The sequence below is a fragment of the Chelmon rostratus genome, chromosome 8 (genome assembly GCF_017976325.1).
Source record: "Chelmon rostratus isolate fCheRos1 chromosome 8, fCheRos1.pri, whole genome shotgun sequence".
NCBI lineage: Eukaryota > Metazoa > Chordata > Actinopteri > Chaetodontiformes > Chaetodontidae > Chelmon > Chelmon rostratus.
This window is the reverse complement of record NC_055665.1, coordinates 16,825,239-16,847,468: the sequence shown is the minus strand read 5'-3', so window position 1 is coordinate 16,847,468 and position 22,230 is coordinate 16,825,239. Positions and strand designations below refer to the sequence as shown.

The 22,230-nt window shown below is 41.3% G+C and overlaps 1 protein-coding gene across 14 annotated transcripts in view; it reads left to right on the top strand.

The window, feature by feature from the left end:
• Positions 1-22,230, top strand: part of LOC121609972 (focal adhesion kinase 1-like) — a 64,655-nt gene that overhangs the window by 39,056 nt on the left and 3,369 nt on the right. For 5 of the 14 annotated variants that reach the window (XM_041941821.1, XM_041941818.1, XM_041941816.1 and 2 more), the window contains 8 exons: positions 8,003-8,114; positions 14,118-14,195; positions 14,520-14,708; positions 15,153-15,278; positions 17,966-18,028; positions 19,903-19,942; positions 20,821-20,924; positions 21,193-21,201. In XM_041941821.1, the coding sequence (XP_041797755.1) occupies positions 8,003-8,114; positions 14,118-14,195; positions 14,520-14,708; positions 15,153-15,278; positions 17,966-18,028; positions 19,903-19,942; positions 20,821-20,924; positions 21,193-21,201 (721 nt within the window). The remainder of the gene's footprint in view (positions 1-8,002; positions 8,115-14,117; positions 14,196-14,519; positions 14,709-15,152; positions 15,279-17,965; positions 18,029-19,902; positions 19,943-20,820; positions 20,925-21,192; positions 21,202-22,230) is intronic. The other 9 variants (XM_041941827.1, XM_041941825.1, XM_041941819.1 and 6 more) reach the window with 3 other exon arrangements.

The following is a 22,230-nucleotide window of genomic DNA, read 5'->3' as shown; positions in this document are numbered from 1 at the left end:
GACGTTAAGGTAGACATGAAAGTCCTGCACTTTGCTATTATTGCCTCCACTCTCTCTCTCTCTCTCTAGTTATATCAGTGTGTGGTTAAAGGTTATATGTACTTAAGCCAGTAGTGATGATGGATTTTTCAAGGAGACTGAGTAGTTGTGGGAAATAGGTTGCTACTGCTCAGCCTGAGCTTATCTTGGCAATGGAGCGAACAGTGCTACGTGATGTTTGCACAGTCTCATCTGTACTCATGCTGCTTCCTATGCATTGTGTTTGACAATACCAAGCTGGCAGGCTCCGTCATTTGTGATTTTATTATCTATGGTCTCCCTTGAACTCTTTTTCAAGAATAGTGGCAGCACCATAGAAGCTTGTGTAGAAGTGAGTGAATAGTGTTTTTTTCACTAACCATGACAGCACAAATAATTGACACGAAAATCTGAATTTATATGTCAGTGTTTGTGACGCTATCAGTCATTTAAATGTGAATATATATGTCAAATAATATAAATTTGCATTATTTATTTTCATTGTGATCTGCCCCTTTATATTATCCACCTATTTGAAGTTTTAACATTGTTTTGAGCTGGTTATAGAAATTTGCAATGTTTGTACTGCTATCAGTACAATCTGAATCTGTTCAATCTGAATTTATGTGTCAGATTATATAAAATTGCATTATTTATTTCTTTCTGGGAAGGTGGAATATCCCCTGCTCTAATTGTACCCAACTCCCCAGAATTTTGGCTTGCATGATGCCCCTGCTCAGTAAAATTGAAAATGTTTGTTTTAATCACAACCTCTCAGTAAATCACCCCATCAACAAAGCCCATCTTGATATCTGCTTAACCAAAATTCTAGTTTCAACTTTTCAAATGTTACGCTCTGTCTGTCTTTTTAAAGAGAAGCTATCATATTTGTATGTTATTATTTGCTGTTTTCCCAGTAGCAGTTTAGATAAAGTGCCACAGTAATTTATATTCCAGAAGTATTTCCTTACACCTTCCTAACAGCAGGTGTCACTGTCTGTCTGCTCCGCTCATCTTGGTAGATAATCATGGTTAATACAGCAACAATTGTACATTTAAAATTGAACAACAAACGTTGGATGCTGGTTTAACATCTGACCAGAATGAACCAATAAAGATGGACTGACCAGACAGGAGGATTAAATTTCTGTGAGCAGCCTGTGAAATACAGGCTGGTAATCAGAAAGACAGTTTTTATCCTGCTGAGAAGACGCCCTCTTACTTTCATTGAGGTGGGAAGGTGGATCGTTTCACTTTGGCAGGAAGGTGCTTTTTGTTTTGCTCTGATTTAATCCTGTTTTAAATACTAATTTTTCATTTTTAATAACTGACCTGGAGGCAGTGGGAAAATCATCTCCTCTGCAGAACCTACGTGTGGAGGGGAGAATACATACCATAGATATTGTGTTAATGCCACTCAATCCTAGGACTAACTATATATATTCTAATTATCAGCAATGTGAAGCTATATATTCTCTGCAGCAGTGCCCTATACAGTACAGCCCTCAACTAATTGGGAGAGTGTTTTTTAGTATAGGATTCCTAGAACATTTTTACCCTTGTAGAGTATGTATACAAACACTTATGTGGTTGAACAGCCTCAGATTTAACCCTGAAGTCAACCCTTATAGAGTGATTTTTTTTAATGTGTGGGAGTACAGAGCCAAAACAAAACTGTCCAAATACTTGACAGACTGCACTTCACATCCTGTTTGGGCTAATGGTGTTTTAGTTGACATGGTAACACGGATGTGATGATGACAGCGATAGATTAAATGAGATATCCCAGTCACGCCTTGTCTTCTTGTTAAGTGATACATCGCTGCCTTGTTACCAGCTCGGAGACAGATTTGCAAAGAGAGAGACCTTATCCATCAAGAGACAATATGCTGGGCATGTTGTAATCAGATAAGGCAGAGCTCAGACAACACTGTACTTTCTGAGTAAGCCCTAGAGTAAATCATCATTGCAGTATTCCCCTTTAAACGGGATGGGTCCTTCCTAATCATGAGTCATTTAATGTCACAATAATATCTGGTCAAGACAATGAATCATATATAAAATGTTTTATCAAAGGTACTGCACTCTTACGTTAGACAGAACCTATATATAAACTAACAAAATTTTAAATCACAAGAATGTTGTAGTCAGTCATCACCAAGTGCCAAGAGGAGAGGGAAAAATATTATATATCACTAAGCAGGTAAAGAAAGAGACTGACTTCATAAACCTGACATGTTAATTGATTTATGTCAGCCAGTGTTGGGTTACAGTATGTGATTAGAATTCATGCTGATCATAGGATGCTAACAGCCAAAATGCCATTACCAGCTCTCAGGTATCGTGATTTTGTCCCAGCATGCATACATTCACAAAAACAGGCACGCCAACAAGTTAAATTTAGCTTTAAAAGTGCTCTGATACAGTATTATCTTAAATTTAAGACCCACCTTCAAACAACAAAAGCGGGTAAAGTAATATTTGAAATTTCTCAAAGACAGAATTGAACGAGAGTAAGCACTATTTGTTTTACGTCAAGGCTCACTGACAGTTTCATTCTCTCTTGTGGTGTACAGTAGAGGAACAGTAGGAGTAGAGCGTTTCCCAGCCACCATGACTGAACCATTCATAATCAGTCAGACATGAATAGACCTGTAGTTTTTTGGAAGTGATGTTTGAGCATCACTTCTGATGGCAAGTTGGCTCATAGTAACATGAGTAGTGCTGGTTGTTAACAAGAGCACGAAAGTTTTAGATGGCTGCTGTAAAACTAGCAGAGTGCAAACTGAAACTGGGAGAGTTGGGGACGCTTGTTACTAGTACAGGTTGTTCTTGATTTCACATTAATTTAAGTAATGTCAGGGTCTGAACCTCATGCACCACATTTGCTTGCTCTTTTATTTCTTTAACATGACTGTCATTCCAGATGTTAGCGGTCTCACGTTTACCCACAGAACAGTTAAATTTCATTAAGTTAACTACTGGCCACAATACATTCTGCAGACTGAGTGCAGATTAATGCAAAGATGTTAGCCCCTTTTATTATTGTGATCTGCTTCTTTATATTATCCACCTATTGGAAGTTTTAACATAGTTTTGAGCTGGTTATAGAAATTTGCAATGTTTGTACTGCTATCAGTCATGTCATCTAGACATACCACTTTTTCCATCTGAGTGCACTCGCCTCAGAAGATTAGCATATCGGTGAGTTGCAGGAGTTAAAATGAGAGAATATTTCCACAGTTATGTTTTTGCATCATTTTTTCCGAACATTTAAAACTGAATTGACCTGGAGAAAGCAATCTAATTTATGTAATTTGTGCATTTTTTGTTGAGGCTGGAATCATTTTCTGCTCACAAACACAAGCAGCACAGCAAGATCCCATCATTGTTTCCTTCGACATGCACATTCTCTCTCTGTCTGCTCCCTTTCTCTCTCACACACACAGGAACAGGAAAATAAGAGCATGTATTTAACTCCTGTGGTTTTATGAGTTTGCTTAAAACCAGCATGACTCACACCTTAAATTCCACCACGATTACACTTCCAATTCTCTCAGTGTCAGCTCCTCATTCTACTCCTCTTACACTCTCTTTTCCTCTCACTCTACTGCTTTTTCTTCACCCTCTCATCCGGACCTCCCTCACCCTTCCATCTTGCCCTCCAGATCTCACTCACTTATTTTGGCTCCAAATGAGCACTGACCTCCACATCATGGAGGTCCGCTCATTAATCAGACACATGTACAGTATGTTTGTGGTCATATGTTTTAATGGGCTGACAATCCAGTGTGGAAAAGTGCATGTGAAAATGAAGAACCTTTATTTTAATTGGCTATGTTATGTCTGCATGAAAAAATGATGAGGAACCCTCAATGTGCCTCATCCAGTGTCTTGGAAACCAAGTCAATATTGACCATGTTAGCCGTGGTCACTGGCTATTAATAGGGGAAAGTCATGCCGTATAAGGTTATACAATTTGGTTTACTTTCGGTCTGGCCGGCTTTTATATCATAATATCAATTATAGGTCTCTACTGCCAAATATGCAGATCTCAGCTACTACTACAGTTTTCCTAGACGTTGGAGCAACATGAGTGTGTGTTTGTGTGTATATGTGTGTGTGTGTGTGTGTGTGAGTAAGAGAGAGAGAGAGAGAGAGTGTGTGTGTGTTTACACAGTGGGCAGCTGCCAGGAGCTACAGCTTTGCAAAGAACAGAGAGAGTGAGAGAGAAAATAGAGAGAATGAAAGAAGGAAGGGAAAATGCAAGCAGAACTACTGCAGCGCTCTACTCCCTGGGTTAGAGCCAGCGGACCGGCTCTCAGAGCCCATTATCCAGGTAGTGAAGTCTGCGTGTGGTGAGGGACTGGAGCTCATAGTCTAGTGGGGCTTTTTTCAGCTGCAGCAGAGCATATTTGAATCATCCTGCCAGGAGTTGTGGGCTTTATGCTTGTAGCGTTGCTGGGATCTTCTGTAGTTATTCAAGTTGACCCAGTAGCAGCATCAGTGCTGAGTGCCACCAGCTCATCATCATTTTAGTGGCTAAAAGGGCTTGGCTGGATACACACCGGACACATCGGATTGGCCTGTTCTTAAGGTAATGTTTTGTCTCTTCAGGCTTTTCAAATGTCAGCCCATGATAGAATGAATATTTTATTTTCCTTTTGCACAGCTTCACCTCTGTTTATGTGTCTGAGTGTGTTGGATTCAGTGGATGCTACAGGAAAGCTGTGTTGGAGCAGCCATTTTGAACGCCACTTAAACATGATTCATAGTTGATTGTGTGACTGTCCTCCACTGGTCCTCTGGAAGAGCTTAGTGCCTTCGCATGTCCTAACTAAAGAAAAGGTTCACATTTGATCATGTCTGTCTTATTCAAACAGTCAGTGAAACAGTTGCTGGCCGCTGTATTTTTTCCTCCTGTCCATACATTTCTGTGTGATTTCTGTGTGATCGAGAACAAAATCCACAGTCCTCATTCCGTGGCAAAATGGGTTCTGACGTTTAGCTGAAGCTAAAAATGAGGCTTCAGCAGGAGATCTTCTTAAGTTACAGCGGTTTGTTTTTGCAGACAGAGTTTCCTTGCAGCAGTTGTGGGATAGTAGCACACTGAGGGAATCCTTTATCCTGCAACAAGGATGCCCGAGGCTTGTATTGCAGCACAGAATAGCACATGCTGTACAATGTACAGCATATACAGCATGTACACTGTACATGCTGTATATGCTGTATATGCTGTACTGCGAGGAATTTATTATCGTGCTCAAGAGCCCATCGGCAGGTTAGCTGCTTGCTGCCATTAGCTTCAGCCTGATTTAAATCCTGAAGGTCTGCCCTTTCATTAGCAATGCTGTCAACATAAAATGTGAAATCAGTATTTCAGTTGCTTTTAAACGTATTTTAGGTAGGACATTTTTATTTAAGATAAGATAAGACAAGACATGGATACATTCATTTCAGCTACCAATACATTATTTCATGAATGTGGAGGAGTGAAAATTCTATTTTTGTACATCCTGTTGGAAATCAAACTAGTGATTAATCTTTCTACATGTTTATGTAAACTTGATGAAATCAGATGATGGGCTAGAAATCAGCCTTTGTGTGATCTTTCCACCTAGTGGTCAGATTTTGATGAAACCGTTGTGTTGTTTTGTTTATATTCATATACTTCATGTGTGAACCTGCCCTTCCCACACACAAGAAAAAGCAGTTGCTCCATGGTGTCTGGTTTGCATCTCAGTGCACTTGAACCCAGACACCTAATGCTCAGTTTCCATCAGTAGGGGCTTCACAGGTGAGACATACGTGCGAGTAAGGCAGGGCTTTGTTGAAAAGTCCAAGATTGTGCAGTCAGCCCAGCCTGAGTAAATAGATTAAACAGGCCTTGTTGTTCCAGGTGGTGGTGTAGTGTAGGTGGGGGAAGAGACAGTCAGAGACCTTGTTGCCAGGTGCTGATTGTCATCACACATATTCATACATGATGTCATTTACAGTTAAACTGTGATGCAAGGTTGGCAAATTCATTCATGGCTGCTTAGATTCGGACCATTTCTAATGACTTGCCTTGTTAAATACACATTAAATAAAAAGGTGAGGGACACATAGTTGCAATGCAGCTATGATATTTAAAAACATAGGGAAAAAGCATTTACAAGCAGTTAAACTAAGTGGGCGAAAAAATTAAAGCGAAAGAATTGTGTTACAAATCTGAAAGTAAGAGTAAATTAAGCTTCAAAGCTGATATTGCAATAAAATCTGTATGACTGACTTTTTTATAATCATTGTCAGGCTGAGTAAACTAAAAATCAGAGTGGCTCTACCACAAATGAACTGCATCCAGACAACTTATATTGATATGAACATAAAATTGATTCTTTTCCTACAGAGTAATTCAAGCATAAGAAAAATGAACTAAATACAAGTAAAACAGCCAAATTCTTTTAAAATTTAGCGAAAATTAACGTTCATCTCAAAGCCAAACAAATTAAATTAATTATTTTTAAAATAATAATTCACATTATTGTTAATTGAAAGACTGTCTTCTGTGATGCAGATAAGTATATGCAGTGTTCACTGTTTATACAGCTTGACAGCTTGATATTTTAGTGGAAAACTGTCCTTTCTGTGCTCATATTGTCGTACAAATGTCTGTTGTCATGGAAAAAAGGACAAGACCTGACACGAGACTGATTTTGACAGGTGGGGGGGCGGACACACACACGCTCACACACACACACACACACACACACACACACACACACACGCACATATGCACACGGCAGGAGACAACAGAACAGGAGGGATGTTTCTAGAAATAGCCCTTATCCTTGTTGAGGAAAGGAGTGAGTGTGTGTGTTGGATTGTTTTGTGGAGCCGTCCACTCCTCAGCAGCAGCAGCAGCTCGTTCCTCTGGGAATCTGGGTTTGGTTTAGCAGCAGTTTTCCCAGGGAACAGGTCAGTAAGGATAATTTTAGTGTGGTATGTTGGGCTACATTAGACCTAAAAATGTTGGGTTTGGGGCGTGGGATGATGCTTAGCCTGCAAGTCAATTTGTTCTTAAGCAATATCACCCAAAGATTTACTGCTTTGTTTTGCCTGTCACAGCAAAGACATGGCATCAGCACTATCAGTACACAGTTAATGGTAAATTTTTAACTGAATTTTTACCTTTTCTAAAACATACTATTGAAATTAAAGTTAAGTTCGTGTCATAACAGCTGATTTGGTTTTCCAAGCACCTGAAGCCCAAACTGTTGGCACTGGCTTGAATTGTTTTTGGTGTTGTGTGTGTTAGTGTACCTGCTCTCTGAATATCATCGGGAGTTGCTTGAGCATTCTGGGATGAAGTGTAGCAGTTGTAAGAGCCTGAGCTGTAAGACGTTTCATAACAACATGGACTTTGTTTTTCCTGTGACTTAGTTTGTGTTTGACTCTGTACAAACAGCGTGAGGAATGTTTTATGTGTGTGTGTGTGTCTGTGTGTGTGTTTATGGGTTGTTGCTGAGTTTTCATATTTCCATCAGGAGGGAGAAAACCGCTAAAGCTTACAGTTTGCTTTAAAACGACTTTACTCTTGCAGAAAACCCTGTACTATGTGATGGGCGTCGCATGTGTAGGTGCATGAGTTTGTATGAGTTCACCAGCATGTGTTTTAGTACCTTTCAGTAGTTTCCTCTGTCTTAACTCTCATTTGTTAAGGGATATTTTGCATAATTAGCCATTTCCTGCCTAACAACATACCAGGAATTGCTGCACCCCAGTACTGTATGTAATGATAACTGAAGTCTAATGTGTTTAACACCACATGTTTATTTATGCAAGGGATGTTGTTAACTAACAGCAGTGGAATATGAGATAATATTCGGTGTGTCTGCCGTTCTTTCCAGTGCTGAATTAAATGAACAGTTCAGCGGATAAAACAAAAATACTGGCACCATTTTTTTTTGTGTCACATGGTCTTGTTTCCTGTCCTTGTTTCCAGCACTATATTAGAGGAGGAGAAGCTCCAGCAGAAGGAGAGGAACAGGATGGAGATGAGGAGACAGGTCACTGTTTCTTGGGACTCTGGAGGGTCTGATGAAGCACCACCAAAAGTAAGATGCTACTACACCACATGTGTGTCTCTGTCTGTCTGCTTGTGTGTGTTTGTGTGACTGCAACAGGTGCAGTAACGAGGAGTATCTGTTGTGTTTGTGCTGTTTGGTGTGAGACACCCTGATCATTGCAAGTCCTATGCACTCTTTAGTTAGTGACTATGGCCTCTGTGATATGCTTTAATGTGGGGTTAGTGATGTATTTTCTGTTGTCTAATGTGCTGCATCACCATTCTTTCATAAATTAATTCCTTTTTGCATCTGAAAGCAGCTTGTTTTTGTCAGTGAGCAGGCATTTTGTCTTATATTTCTTTATGATAATCACCCTTTGGTGGACAGGTTTAGGTTGATATTACATTCTCATAGATTAGAGCAAAGGAGACTTACCTGGTTAGTGTAATATACTTATGCAAAACCTGGACCACCATGAAACTCTTTTACACATACTATGGAAAATAAACAAGAATTTGAACAGTTTTATTTCCCACATTCTTCGTACAACTTAAACTGCTTCCTTCAAATGTGCGAACAAGGTGAACTTTGTGAATAATAAGCTTTTACAAATATGACATTACTTTTTAAATTGTTTTTCTTGCAAGTCCATAAACCCCACCCCCACCCCCACCCCCACCCCCATCTCCACTCGTACCATCCCACCTCACAGCTTGTTGCCCCAGCTGCTGGCTGCTTCACCCTCATTTACTGCCCCCATGCCCCTGCTGTTAGCATCTGTTAACCGCTTCTCTGGGTTACAGCTAAAGCAATAAGTATTGAACAGTAGTTATAAGATACGAGAGATATTTTTAAATCTTCAGTGATGCAGTTGGCTTTTCCCTGCTCTAAACAAGGGATGTTCAAAAGGACTAATTTCACCAACAATTAAACAGAAGTTTAAGTTAGACTAGTCCCCTAGTCCTAACGTAAGAAGGCACTCAGAAAGTAGTCAATATTCAGTGTAATTTAATATACATCGTTTAAAGTTTTTTAATCGTTTTTGTATGTAAGTGACTAATGGCGACACCAGTTTTTGAAAACGGTCATTTGGTCAACGGTTAAGTGTCTGACGACGTTATGGAAAGATTATTTTCACGTCTAATTCTGGACACTATGACCAGAGACATTTCAACATGTCGGAGTTCAATTGATTTTTTCTGGTAAAGGGGTTACAGTAAGTACCGGATAACAGAAACCCTGCCGTGCTTTAAAACACATGATCCTGTAATTTAAATGTGTGCATTTATAAAATAATAACTGACTAGTATCTCTGGTGGCGACTTTAAATCCACTAGTCATCTAATCGAGACACAGAGAGACAAACACGAGAGACACAGTCACTGTATGGCTTTGGTTACTATTGTGCGTGTTTCTGTCTGTGCTGTGGCTTATCCCTGTCTCTCTGACCTGTCTGTCCGTATCTCTCTCTTATGATACCTTCTTTATTTCCGTTTCTCCTTCCACTCCCTTTGTGTTTCTGTTTGCAGCCCAGCCGCCGTCCCTCCCTGCAGCCCACCTTCAGTTTGGATTGTCTGTCTGCTCCTTCTCCTCACCACCATTGCCATCCAAACCAGCGCTTTGCCTCACAGCTTTCCCTCTGCCTTGGAAACCCTCACCCTTCGTCTCCCTACGCCTCTTCTCACCTACCCACTCCTCCACTCTACTCATCATCTCTGCAATTTCCCCATCACTTTTCCTCGTCTCTCAATCCTCAGCCTCAATCACCTCCTCTTCAAAACACCACTCACCACTGTCAGCACAACGCCGAGTTGAATCCTGAATCCAAAGCTCATCCCAGCTTGTCCCTACAGCCTCATGCTAACTTCTGTTCTCCACCTCATGGCAGTTCAGACAGCCTGTCGAGTGGCAGCTGCCCCCACAAGACAACCCCCCCCACAAACGGCCACCTGCCCTGTTCATCCCAGACAAAGTCAAACAACTCACACTCCCATGCCTGGCACTTCTCCCCGCTCCTTTCCCAGTCTGGTCCTAACCTAAACTCCCTGCCCTGCAGCAATGTTTGTCCCCACGCCCTCCAAAGCATCCAGCACAAGTCGAATTCTAATCTTAAAACCCTGCTGTTGCCCAGCTTTCACCCTGGCTGCCAGACTAATCCCAATACCCTACGACAACCTGACTCTGACCCCCGGCACCAACTCCCTGCTGTGCAGTCATGTGGGAGGCCTACACTGGTCTCTCCAGCCCCCCTCACTCTTTCACACACAGAGAGAGTCCTGCCAGTCCCCTTTGCCTCTACTCTGTCTTCCACTCACCACCACCCACCCAGTCGTATGCCAAGCTTCCCTGTTACTACCCATCCACCTTTTCCCATCCCCTGCTCTGAAAGACCCATGTCCACACCCTTGAAGGCAGGTGGTGTACTGTTAAAACTGCACCAAAGCAGTTTTTAACAACGTAAACAAAGCTGTGTGTCTTTGTCAAAAAAAAGTTGCAACATTCTTGAAGCATAAATGTGTAGGGTCAGGTCAGTCAAGCCTCTTGAAAGAAAAATAAAATGATATTGAATTTTGATCTATTGAGGCTACTGGTGTATGTCTGCCTCTTTTGTACCTACGATATATGATTGTTAGTTAGTAGTGATTCTAACTTGTTTTGATTTTGATTCTGAGGAGCTGACACCAAATCCCGCTTTTATCTTTTAAAATAAAAGGTTTTCCACTTAATAATTTTTTATTTTGTCCTCATGTTGTCTGCATTTGCCCAATCATGGCGGCAGACAATTACTGGGAACAAAAAAAATGAAGCTATAAGGTATTTCCTTAAAGCTCCTGTTTTTTTTCTAAAATGATCCAGTAAAATTAAAATTCAAAGAAAAAAATATTATTTGATTTTATTTATGAAGAGATTACCTCTAATCTGTTTCATCAGGACGGTGTAGGTGGGAGTTGATGAGTTTTGATTGACAGTGGCCTGGCAGTCATCAAGTTTTTATTGGGTCCTGCCGAATTTAAATCTGTGTGAGCACAGACATTACAGCATGGACAGGAAACAGAAATAGCTTTTCTAAATGCATTTCATTTCTAGCTTTTCTTACTAGCTCAGAAAACAATGTTGCAACATTTTTTTTTATGTACGGCTTTAATATCATGTCGGACTAAACTCAATCTTTGATTCATTAATCATAGCAGATTGCAGTGATTTTTGATGCAGTGCTTGTTAACACCAGTGACTGTAAGCTGGTCTGTCTATGCTTCGACTGGTGGCATGCTCATCTGCGGTATGCTGCACATGCTGTTGAATGTCCTCTGTCGTGACTGAATGCAGATATACATGTGTTTGCGTCATGCATTGTGTTGATGTGTTCTCAGATGAATGCACCCTATTTCTAGTCTGTTCAGGATGCCTGTCATCTGTCCAATCTAACACACGTGGAAAACAAGAAAAAGCAAATATTCACAGAATAGGCAAAAAAAATCTTGTGATCAGCTTTACGGTGCACTGCAATTTCAAACATTTTTTCACTAGGTGGAACCCAAAGTCCGGAGCTAATGCCGTGTAATGCAACAACTTTTCCACTGCCCAGCTCCAGGTCTCATAATGCTATGGGTCTGCACTCTGTGCTGAAATCTCTCACACTGAAGCTTATAAGAATGTGTAAAGCCTAGGATTGAGACAGTTACTATAAATACATAAAGCGGTAGCGTAAAGGTCTGTCTCTGCTGAAGCCTGTTTATACAGAGCTGGCTTTCTGTCACCTTGACCTAGCTGTTGGGTGCTGGCCAGTAGTGGCACACATGCCAGGCCACAACCCCGACTCCAAAAAAGTCAGGACGCTGTGTAGATAAATAAAACAGAATGTGTTGGTTTTTAACATAAACTCAACTGAAAACAGTACAAATATATTAAATGTTTGACCTTCTCAACTTGATTTTTGTAAATATGTGCTTATTCTAAATTTGATGCAGCGACACGTTTCAACCCAGCTGAAGACATTCCAGGTGTAGAGCATTTTTCACTGCACTGTTGCCCTTATGGTGTCAGCTGTGTGTGTGGGAGTCGGTGACTTGTGCCCCCGAGTGTGATAGATGAAGTAAAAAGAAAATCTTAATTACACCGTGCTACTCAACATTCCTAAAATTCTTATGTTATGAGTAATGCCGTGCACAACAACAGGTTAATTTTAATAAAGAACCCCAATTACTGTGTATCCAAAATGTGCTGCCCTGAAAAGGTTGCGTTCTTAAATTGCATCTGTTTGACCCTAAAGGTTATGAAAAATGACTATCAGATATCAAATTACAACTTAATTTGGCTACAGGGTTTGTCAAGCTCCATGTTTCTCTTACAACCCAAAAGAAATTTGGCATGCTCTCACTCACTCTCTTACCTTGACCCAACATAAATCTGCTAGTCTAAGGCACTCTACTCTGCCAACATATCTGTGGCTTGAGAATGTTTTGCTAACAACACATAGCCATTCCTTTTTATCTCATACAAAGCAGCTCATGAAAGGAGGTTATTCGGTTTGGAACATTTATTTTGAACAGGCTGCACATTCTCTAGCCTAAACAGATCTATAAAAAATATGCAGAAACATCTATGAAGCTTGTAGCCTGCAGGTGGCACAAGTGTCACGATTGCTTCAGCTTATTTTTTTTGCCAGTAGATGGCGCACAATGGCGCAGCTACTGGTGTAAACTGGTGACGCTTTCATGTGTTTTGCCAATAAATGGTGCAGCTGGAGAGGAAACATCTGGCACTGCAGGTCTGCAATTGGATGATAAATGCTGGGCCATTCATTCTTACATTCAATTATTCATCCATTAGTGTCCAGATTGTTACCAGTTTCTGTCTTACCCTGGTGTGACTATCTCGTCTCATTAACTTCACCTTCCAGTCTGTCAGTCTGTCTGTCTGTTGTCACTGTGTTTACCTGTCTAGTTTTAGACTGGGTATTCCCAGTGATCCTGTTGGGCCAGATTTAAACCTCCAAGATATAATTTTCTTCTTGTTAAGGAACCTTTTGTCGGTTCACGGGTGAGCATGTTCACAACATGCTGTACGTTTCCCTCTCTGAGAGTTTTTAAGCTCCCGTTTGTCTCGTCCTCAGTTTCTTTGTCTTGTCTGCTTCTCTTTGTCCTTCCTACTTTTTTCTTTTCCTTCTTTGTCCCTCCCTCCATCCGTCCCCACTGTCTTTCTTTTCTGTTTCCCTCCCTGTGTGTCTCTGTGTCCGTCTTGCTGTCCGAGGTGTGGTCCAGAGAAAGCTACTATGAGAGGATGTGGAAGGTAGAGGTTGCAACACTGCTGTGCTAGAAATGAGCTGTGTTAGACAAGCTTAAATCATCAAGAAAAAATGTCTCCAGTCATCCTAAGAGGGGAAATTCTTCATCAACTTTGAACAGCCTCATCTCAACAAATCACCAGAAGCCAAGAGAAGAAACAAGGCTGTGGGTTCACCAAGCACTTCTGTTTTTAGCTACTGGTGCTCAGCAAAGGCCTAGAAAAGAATAGAGACGGGTAGCAGACTCACTCTCCTCTGTTCCTTTAGCCAGCAGCGTTCTGCAGCAACTTAGATTAAACATTTCTCATGGGTTGTTATGCAGAATGAAAATATTTTACGCCGCACTTTCTTCTTTAAACCTTTTTTTTTCCAAATCAGAAGAAGCCAGTGCTTTAAAGAGAGGTCTTTGGTGAACGTGCAGCCATAACACTTGATACACACCTGCATAACATCTAACCAGAGATACTGCCGGTCGATACTCCCCAACTATAACATAGTTCATACCGCTCATCCGTGTTTGTTGATGTTTGTAACATAGGGACAGTAGTTAGCTCAACTAACAGCTTGCTGGACTTGCAGCCCAGTGGGTGTTCCCTGTTTTGATTGACAGCTAACCCAGCCACACAAACAGCTCCTGGAGGTTTGTGTGTTGATTGTCTGAATGACCCAGTGTCCCGTCTTCGAATGTTCAGTTTGGGGAAAAAGATGGACAAGCATTGTAACTGTATTATTTTTTTCTCTCTCTGTCTCTCTCTCATTGTCTGTAGCCTAGTAGACCAGGCTATCCCAGTCCTCGCTCCAGTGAAGGTTTTTACCCCAGTTCCCAACATCCTGGACACTATCAGGTACACAGACTGCACAAGACTAAATCCTATTTGGCTACTGTTGTGCTTGGTATATAGTTGCATTACTCTAACTGTAACAGTCTAGTCTGTAACATTCACAAACGTGATTCAGAGTGCTTTAAATAAAGTATCTTAAACATTAAATAAGAGATTAAATATGAAAATCTAAGTCAAAAGGATAGAAACCATTTTAAGATAAATTAAAAGAATAAAAACTGAAATAAATTAAAAAAAGTTACATGAGGATGTAAGAGTATTGATCAAAAGAGAACTGATAACAGACTAACAGTGTGTCTTTGTCTCTCTCCTCCCTCCCTGGCTCAGATGGCAGGGTACCCCGGCCCTCACACCCTCCCCTCGGTGCCCAGCGCCCTCTACCCCCCGCAGGCTGCGATGCTGGACACACACCATGCGCACACACACCCCCGCCACCACGTCCACACACACTCACACGCACAGCACCTTCCCCAGCCACATGGACACGACATGGCACTGTGGGGCTCTGCGATGGAGGTAGGAGACCGGTTTTACACTCGTGTGTACATACACACGCACCTACACACACACGCACACATACACACACACGTACACACACACACACGTACACACACACACACACACATGCACACTTGGGTAAGTCATGATAGGATCATCAAATCAAACATCACTGGAAAATGTACCGCCTGCATAATGAGTCCAGTCCACAAGTTTACTATTCAAATACTGAGATACAAATGAACATCCCATTGACACCCATTATCTTTAGTTTGTGTGTCCATCAGTTCAGCCTCTCATCAGTCTGGTGTATGTGTCTGTCCTGTGTGTGTGTGCATGTTTCTTTTCATCTGTGACTCTGTGTGTGTGTGTGTGTCCCTGTGTTGGTGTGCATGCCTGTTGCTGTGTTTGTCTTCTGTTGCATGTTTGTATTTGTGTGTGCGTGCGTGTGTGTGTGTGTAGGACAGGGCAGTAGACATGCAGCAGTGTGTAGGCCAGCAGTGCCTGTTAATGGAGGAACAGCTGATGATACAACAACAGCAGATGGAGGAGGACCAGAGGTGGCTGGAGCAGGAGGAAAGGCTGCTGGTAACACACACAGCGCACACATTGGAGAATGCACTGACAGACACAGTTAATACAAACACAACACTAAGGCCATAATAGTACATTTGACTGACCTGTATCATTTAGCTGCTGTATTATGGGCAATTATTTACACACCATGAAAACCTTTTTGTATTTGAGAGGCAAGTGAACAAAGGTTTCCTGATAACCAGGAACATTTCACTACAGGAAGTAGAATACAGAGTTGATGTTGTTGTGCATGGTAAAGTGTGTTATCGTTACCTGTAATGCAAAGCTGTCTTTTCCGTCAGTTGTGTTGTTGAGGATTTTTTTTTTCTAAGCTCTGTGGTGCATGTTGTCCTGTTTTGTAAATTTGTTTACGGACTCTCTGAAATTCATCACAAATCATGATTATAATAAATGTAAAAACTCAAAGCTCAGCGAGCCTGACGATGTAGTTCTAGAGCCAAGATACTAAAGCGTTACCCTAAATGATGAGTCAAATTAAAAGCAGGATTTTCTGGGACCAGTCAAGATGCACGTTGTTCGGAAGTTAATCACATGGTTGAGAATACTAGTTAGAGTATTTCCAACAGAGGTTGACAGCTTTTTGAATTATTGTAATTAGAGATCAACTACAGTTGGTTACAAGAACAGGATGAATGATTGTAAACACATTTGAACTGAGCTCTGGATGGCATTGACTAGTGACAATTAAATGTAGTATATGCAGCATACACATGTACTAAGGACAAATTAAGTTTTTTGTGGCTCAGTCACCAATCTTGTGGGCAAAAATACTTTTTTTTTGATAATGTACCAAGAAAATTTCATACATCCTGTTATCCTGTTAGCGATTTGCTTACGACCATCGCCATCTCCCTGGTTCATGTTAGCAGTGGAGTGCCAAATGGTTGTGAGTTATTGGACAGTAAATTCATTATGACTGACTTACTATTCCGGGAAAACTTCCACACACACTCAAAGATGAATGAAGGCAGTGCTGTTGCTGTGCAGTGTGAAAGGTGTTACTGCTGATGAGGAGACCCTCTAACATGAAGACAGGGAGGAGAAAGGGAGGAACGTTTTATGTAGGATGCATATTTCTGTGAACGCTGATTGAAGGAGCTGTCAGGGGTTTTTGTTCAAGAATTTTATTGTGCACACTAGTGTGTGTGCACGTTTGTGTGTGTGTGAGTTAGTAGGCAGGTGTGGCCTGTGTGAATTCCAGGCTAATGATAGGCTTAGAGAGTCTGACAGCCCAGTCAACAGTCTGTCTTTGACCCACAACCACTAACTGACAACACACAAGATTACTCAAAAGCTGTGTGTGTGTGTGTGTGTGTGTGTGTGTGTGTGTGTGTGTGTGTGTGTGTGTGTGTGTGTGTGTGTGTGTGTGTGCGTGCGTGTGTGCGTGTGCGTGTGCGCGTGTGCGTGTGCGTGTGTGTGTGTATAACACTGTCACTTCAGGGAGGGGCGAGAGAAAGGGAGGAGAAAGGAAGAATGGTTTGGGAAAAAAGGGCAGACATGCTTGCAACACTGACGGCTCGTTGGCAGCAGCTCCATCCCTCCTTCTCCCCCGTCCTCCTCCTCTCCTTCCCTCTCTCTGTGCGTCAGAGTCAGATATAAGTGTGTTGGAGGCAGGAAGCTGGAGTTGAATCTGAACTCTTGTCTTTATGAAGCTGCTGGCACAGACGAGGATACGGGCTAGTAGACTGACAGGAAAACACCCAGACAGCGGTACAGAGAGAGATACAATAAGATCAGAACCCGATAGCATCACAGACACAACACCTCAAACATCTTGGACACAAACGCTTCATCAGACAACTTTGATGAACTCAGTGGCAATGCTGGTCTTCAAGTCCTGTCTTGGAAAACTGGTAGGCAGCAGTAATTGTGTGTGTGTGTGTGTGTGTGTGTGTGTGTGTGTGTGTGTGTGTGTGTGTGTGTGTGTGTGTGTAGAGGTGTTTGTATGTGGCTTCATCTTGACCTTGTAGTGTCAAATCGAAAAGTTGTGTTTCAGTTGGAAAACGTTTGTTTGTGTGTAGGAGAAGTCCGTCTTTGGATCTTCTGAGTCTTGCAGCTTTGTGCAGCGTGTTTGCATTTGATTCAGATGTTTGGATGCATTCGCTAGTGAGGTTTTATTTTAGTGTGAGCTTCACTGTGAATCACTTATTCATTTCCTCATTCACATAATCATTGTCAGATTTAAGATTAAACTTGGATTGGTCCTATTCACTTCCACCTTAAACAAATTGTCAATATTTTACGAATTATATGGTGCTTATTGACGCATATTACTAAAATGGCTGCATATGGTAGTTATTTAATGGTGAAATATTGATAAAAAAATCTTTAGCCAATCAGTAAATCTGCGGGTTTAAGTGACCATGCTTGCACCATATAATGCAGGCTGGTGTCTGAGACCAGCATGGGATATACTGCAGAGCTGATGGTTTTCCTTAAAGGGCTATTTGTCTCAGAGATTATCCCAGGAATCAAAATCCATTACTGCTTGTAAAGTCACCAACAGACAAGCAATGTGGCTCACTGTTCATAAGAAAAACAGTCAGAATGATGATTTGACATGACTGTCAATGCAGAACTTTTGTCTCTGTGAATCTCTAGTTGGCAGCAAATTGAAATGAAACCAGTTTAAATAGTGTTGATGTGTGGAGATATCATTTGTATGTGTGTGTGTTTAGAAACCAGACTCTAGAAGTTCTAGAGGAAGTCTGGACAGAGAAGACGGGGGTCTCCAACCACCGGTAAGATACTTCTTTTCATCACTAGCTGTTTTCTGTTTCCATCCATGTCACTGTGAGTTGGTGTGGCTGAACCGTCCTCGGTGGATTTCTCTTGAACAAACTAATTCACATGGCCTCTGTTTGATTTTCAGAATCATGACCATTTGCCACTTTCACCACATAAAGAGGGGAAGTTATTTTTCTGAGCTTTCTGTGTTTTTAAAAGCGGAGGATGTCCGCCGAAGACAAACGTTGACAGAAGTCCACGCTCTGGTTGGACTCCCTGCAATTGGCCAGAGCGTGTGTTTGTTTTGATTAGAGCTTAGAGGATTGATCCAGAGACAGGAAGTGACCTGTTAGGGGGTGGGGTCAGCAATGAGGGGTCAATGGATTCCCACAACATCTGCTGTTATTAATAGAACACTGTTGCAAGAATGTAAGTAGCCGTCTTTCCTCATCTCTCTGCTCCAGTGTTGCACGCAGTAACTCGGCTTGCTGGTAGTGTCCATCAGACAAAACAAGCAATGTGAAGCTTCACCTTGGGTTTTAGGACATTGTTACAGGCATTTTCCAGCATCTTCTGACATTTTAGAGACTGCACAGTTGATTGTTTCATGGAGCAATTAATCAGCAGATTGATCAATAGTGGAAATAATCATTAGTTGCAGTCCTAGACACATGGATATATGCATACATGCTACAATATCAGTCTTTGTGAAACAAGACTTCCTTTCTTGGCTTTCATATTTGTGATCACCTAAGAGAGTTAACCACATATTTTTTTACTGAGCTCTGTGGTGAGTTCCACAGTGACAGACACACATTTTCACTTAGCAAACATGAAGATTATATGCTGTCGGCACCTCCAGCATATTTCATTTGACACAGGTAATACTTCAGGTTTGCTTTGTGTTGTTTGTGTTTTTCTTGTCTGTGATAAAGTTTCATCTCCTCAAACGAGATAATGTTGTCAATCAGAGCTTTAGTGCAACTTTATCCCAAAAGTTGGAAGTTGGAGTTGCATGTTGACTTCTGTTATGTCGCTGATGCCAGCAGAAGTGAGTTGTTGCAGCAGTCTGAAGTTGCCATGGCCAGATATTTCTGTCTCTGTAATTCATCTCTATGCTTGTCCTGCTCCTCCCATTTGAATGGCTGTGGTTTGTGGTGGGAAAATCTCTCTCTCTCTCTCTCTCTCTCTCTCTCTCTCTCTCTCTCTCTCTCTCTCTCTCTCTCTCTCTCTCTCTCTCTCTCTCTCTGTGTGTGTGTGTGTGTGTGTGTGTGTGTGTGTGTGTGTGTGTGTGTGTGTGTGTGTGTGTGTGTGTGTGTGTGTGTAAAATGCTGTAGTAGAGTATTTTTGGGTGTCAGTGGTTGTCAGACCACAACACTCTGATGGTACAGAGGCTTTGGAAGCCCTCTGTACTGTTTTCTCACACAGAGAAAACAACAAAGATTCAGCCATGATACAACAAAGTAAATATATAACATGCCTGGCACCACGAGACACTTTTGTGGCAGCGTTTATGCTCACAACCACCAAATCATAAAGACATGCTGCAGGATTTTTTTTCTGCTTTAGAAAGGGTAGCACTAACAAGGGAAACCCATTTTTGTTATCCCTGTGCAGCCAGACAGAATCTTTTTGTTAACATAAGTAACACAGACCACACACCACTGAAAAGTGGAACAGTTCCTCAACTGAGAGCTCGCTGTTTTTTACGAGAACAAATTGAGAGGCTGTGTCGTGTGACAAGAAAATTAAATTGGACTTTCTAAATGTTTCAGAACCAGCTGGCGGTTTTTGCTTGTGAAGTTCTAATTTCCTGTGGAGCTTCTGATTATGTGTGACTGAGCATATGCTAACCCACTGCTGTTATTGTGTTTGTTTGTTTGTGCAGACAGGAAACCAGCACATATATCAGCCCGTTGGAAAACCAGGTAATAGACAGGCCTGTAACAGTCTGTAATTACAGTGATGTATTGTTTTATTCTCTCCTCCTTCTGTTTCTTCACCTCCCAAAGCATGTAGTTCACACATATAGCCTGACATAGCTCTGTATAGCTCTAACTCACCCTCTGTGTACAGATCCTGTATCTCCCACCACCAGCAGATAGTCTCAGTCTGTGTGTGTCATTGTCTGCTTGCACAGTTTACAGTCTGCTGCCACAATATGACAGATCTGATTGTGAACTCTGCAGCCTGTTGGCCGGCTTGCGAGCTAACCAACCTCTGTTTATATGGACTCAGACAGCGTGTCGAGCTCAATATGTTGTGTGCTCGGTGCATGAATGTACCCACCCTGCAAGCAGCCACATACAGAGAAAATATAAAAACATTCAGCTTGAAATAGTTAGCAGTTTGGAGATTTAGAAGGACAGTTTTTTATATATATTTTCTATATATATATGATATAGCAGTTTTTTTGCCAGCATATTCAAAACTATTTTTCCTACCGTTTTCATTATTGGATTAATTATTCTCATCTAGAGCTGAAACAATTAGTTGATTAGTCAGTCTAGAGATAATTTTTGATAATGGAGTAGTGTCACATGTTTAATCAAGCAAAAATGCCATTTTTTGTGGTTTATTTCATGTTTTTCACAAAAACAAGACTGTAATTACATCACCTTTTTTTCATGGACTAAATGATTAATCAGTAATGGAAATCCTCTTTAGCTGCAACCCTCCAGCGATGTTGATGTTGAACTGCCACCTCAGCGAGAGCTGCTGATGAATGTAAATGTCCAAAACGTGTATGAGACTGTAAAGCTGTGAGGAGAAATATTTTTTAACTTTTATATGCTGTTTCCTGCAGAGCATGCAGCTCCCCCAAAGAAACCCCCTCGACCGGGGGCCCAGAGCCAAGTGGGCAGTCTGGCCTGTCTAAATACTGGAGACAGTTACAACGATGGAGTCAAGGTACACACACATACACACATACAGTAAAACACAATAACCCAAAGCAAAAATACTTGCACACAAACATGCATAGACACATGCTAATAAAATAAAAGCACTTAAAAAAATACAGAAACATCCTATTGACATAGATTCACCAAGTATAGGTTGCATGTTTCTTAATGCTTCAAGCATTAATATTTTCTTCTTTTCTTGTGGCTGCTCCCTCTCTCCCTCCCCTCCTCTTCCTCCCCCTCCTCCTGCACTCTGCCCTACTGTTGACCCCTAGCCCTGGCGGGTAAGCAGCACACTGTCTGTGTGTGTTTACTGTGCGTCCTGTCTGCCGATCATTCTGAGATTCATTTGGTCCTTTCTTCAACCACTTCTTTGACTTCTCTGCCCAACAAATCAAATCACCTGTAGTGTCAACCTATAATCCAAATCCAGATCCAAACTTTTATCCTGCAGTTCCCTTTGTTGTGTAGATACGAGTCAGGTTTCTACTGTCTTTTCCCCTCCAAACTAACATCCAAGTCTACATAGTTGTGTTAGTTCTTACACTAGAAATTCTTCAGAATTATTTTACTTTAATCACATTAGAAAACATTGATGCAGCTAATTGTGCACTAATCTTGTGGTTGTCTAGACTAGAGTGAAGAACGTGAGGCCGGGTTTATCTGTTCTTCTTAATATGATCAGAGATCAAGTGCAATATATGTTTTATCAATGGAAGAGGGGTCCCTCCTCCGTTGATCGTCATGACAGAAGGTGTCTGATGTCTTTCTCCTTTGAGGCAAATTTGTAATTTGTGATTTTTGACTTGACTATACATATACTATACAAACTCAATTTGACTTGCTCTAGCATTTTCCTTGTAAAACACATTCTGCCTCCAGTCTGTTTTGTTTTTTTAGAGAAGCTTTTGACACAGTTGTCGCAGGCCAGAATGCGTACAAGGTTCAGAGCTCCAGTGTTTTGACAGACAAAGCTAAAAGTATGTAGGAAAGCATGTAGTTAGGTACACAGGATTAGTGACTTGAGAAATGTCCTGTGAGATGAACAAGAGGGTCCTTTTAGGATAAATCAGTTTTTGATGTCTGAGCTCTGCTGTATCAGCTGGTTGTATCGGTGTGTTACAGCCATCTAGTGGCAGAATAGAGAAGTACAAGTAACAGCCTTTTAAGTTTTGTTGTGTTCAAAACCTGTCATTGATCTAAATAACCAACTTACTTTCATTCATTCTCATACTCACTTATTAATCATTAATCACTGACTTGAATTGTTCTGTAAGGTTACAACACTCAGCAGTTGTGGCCTCTTTTCTTCC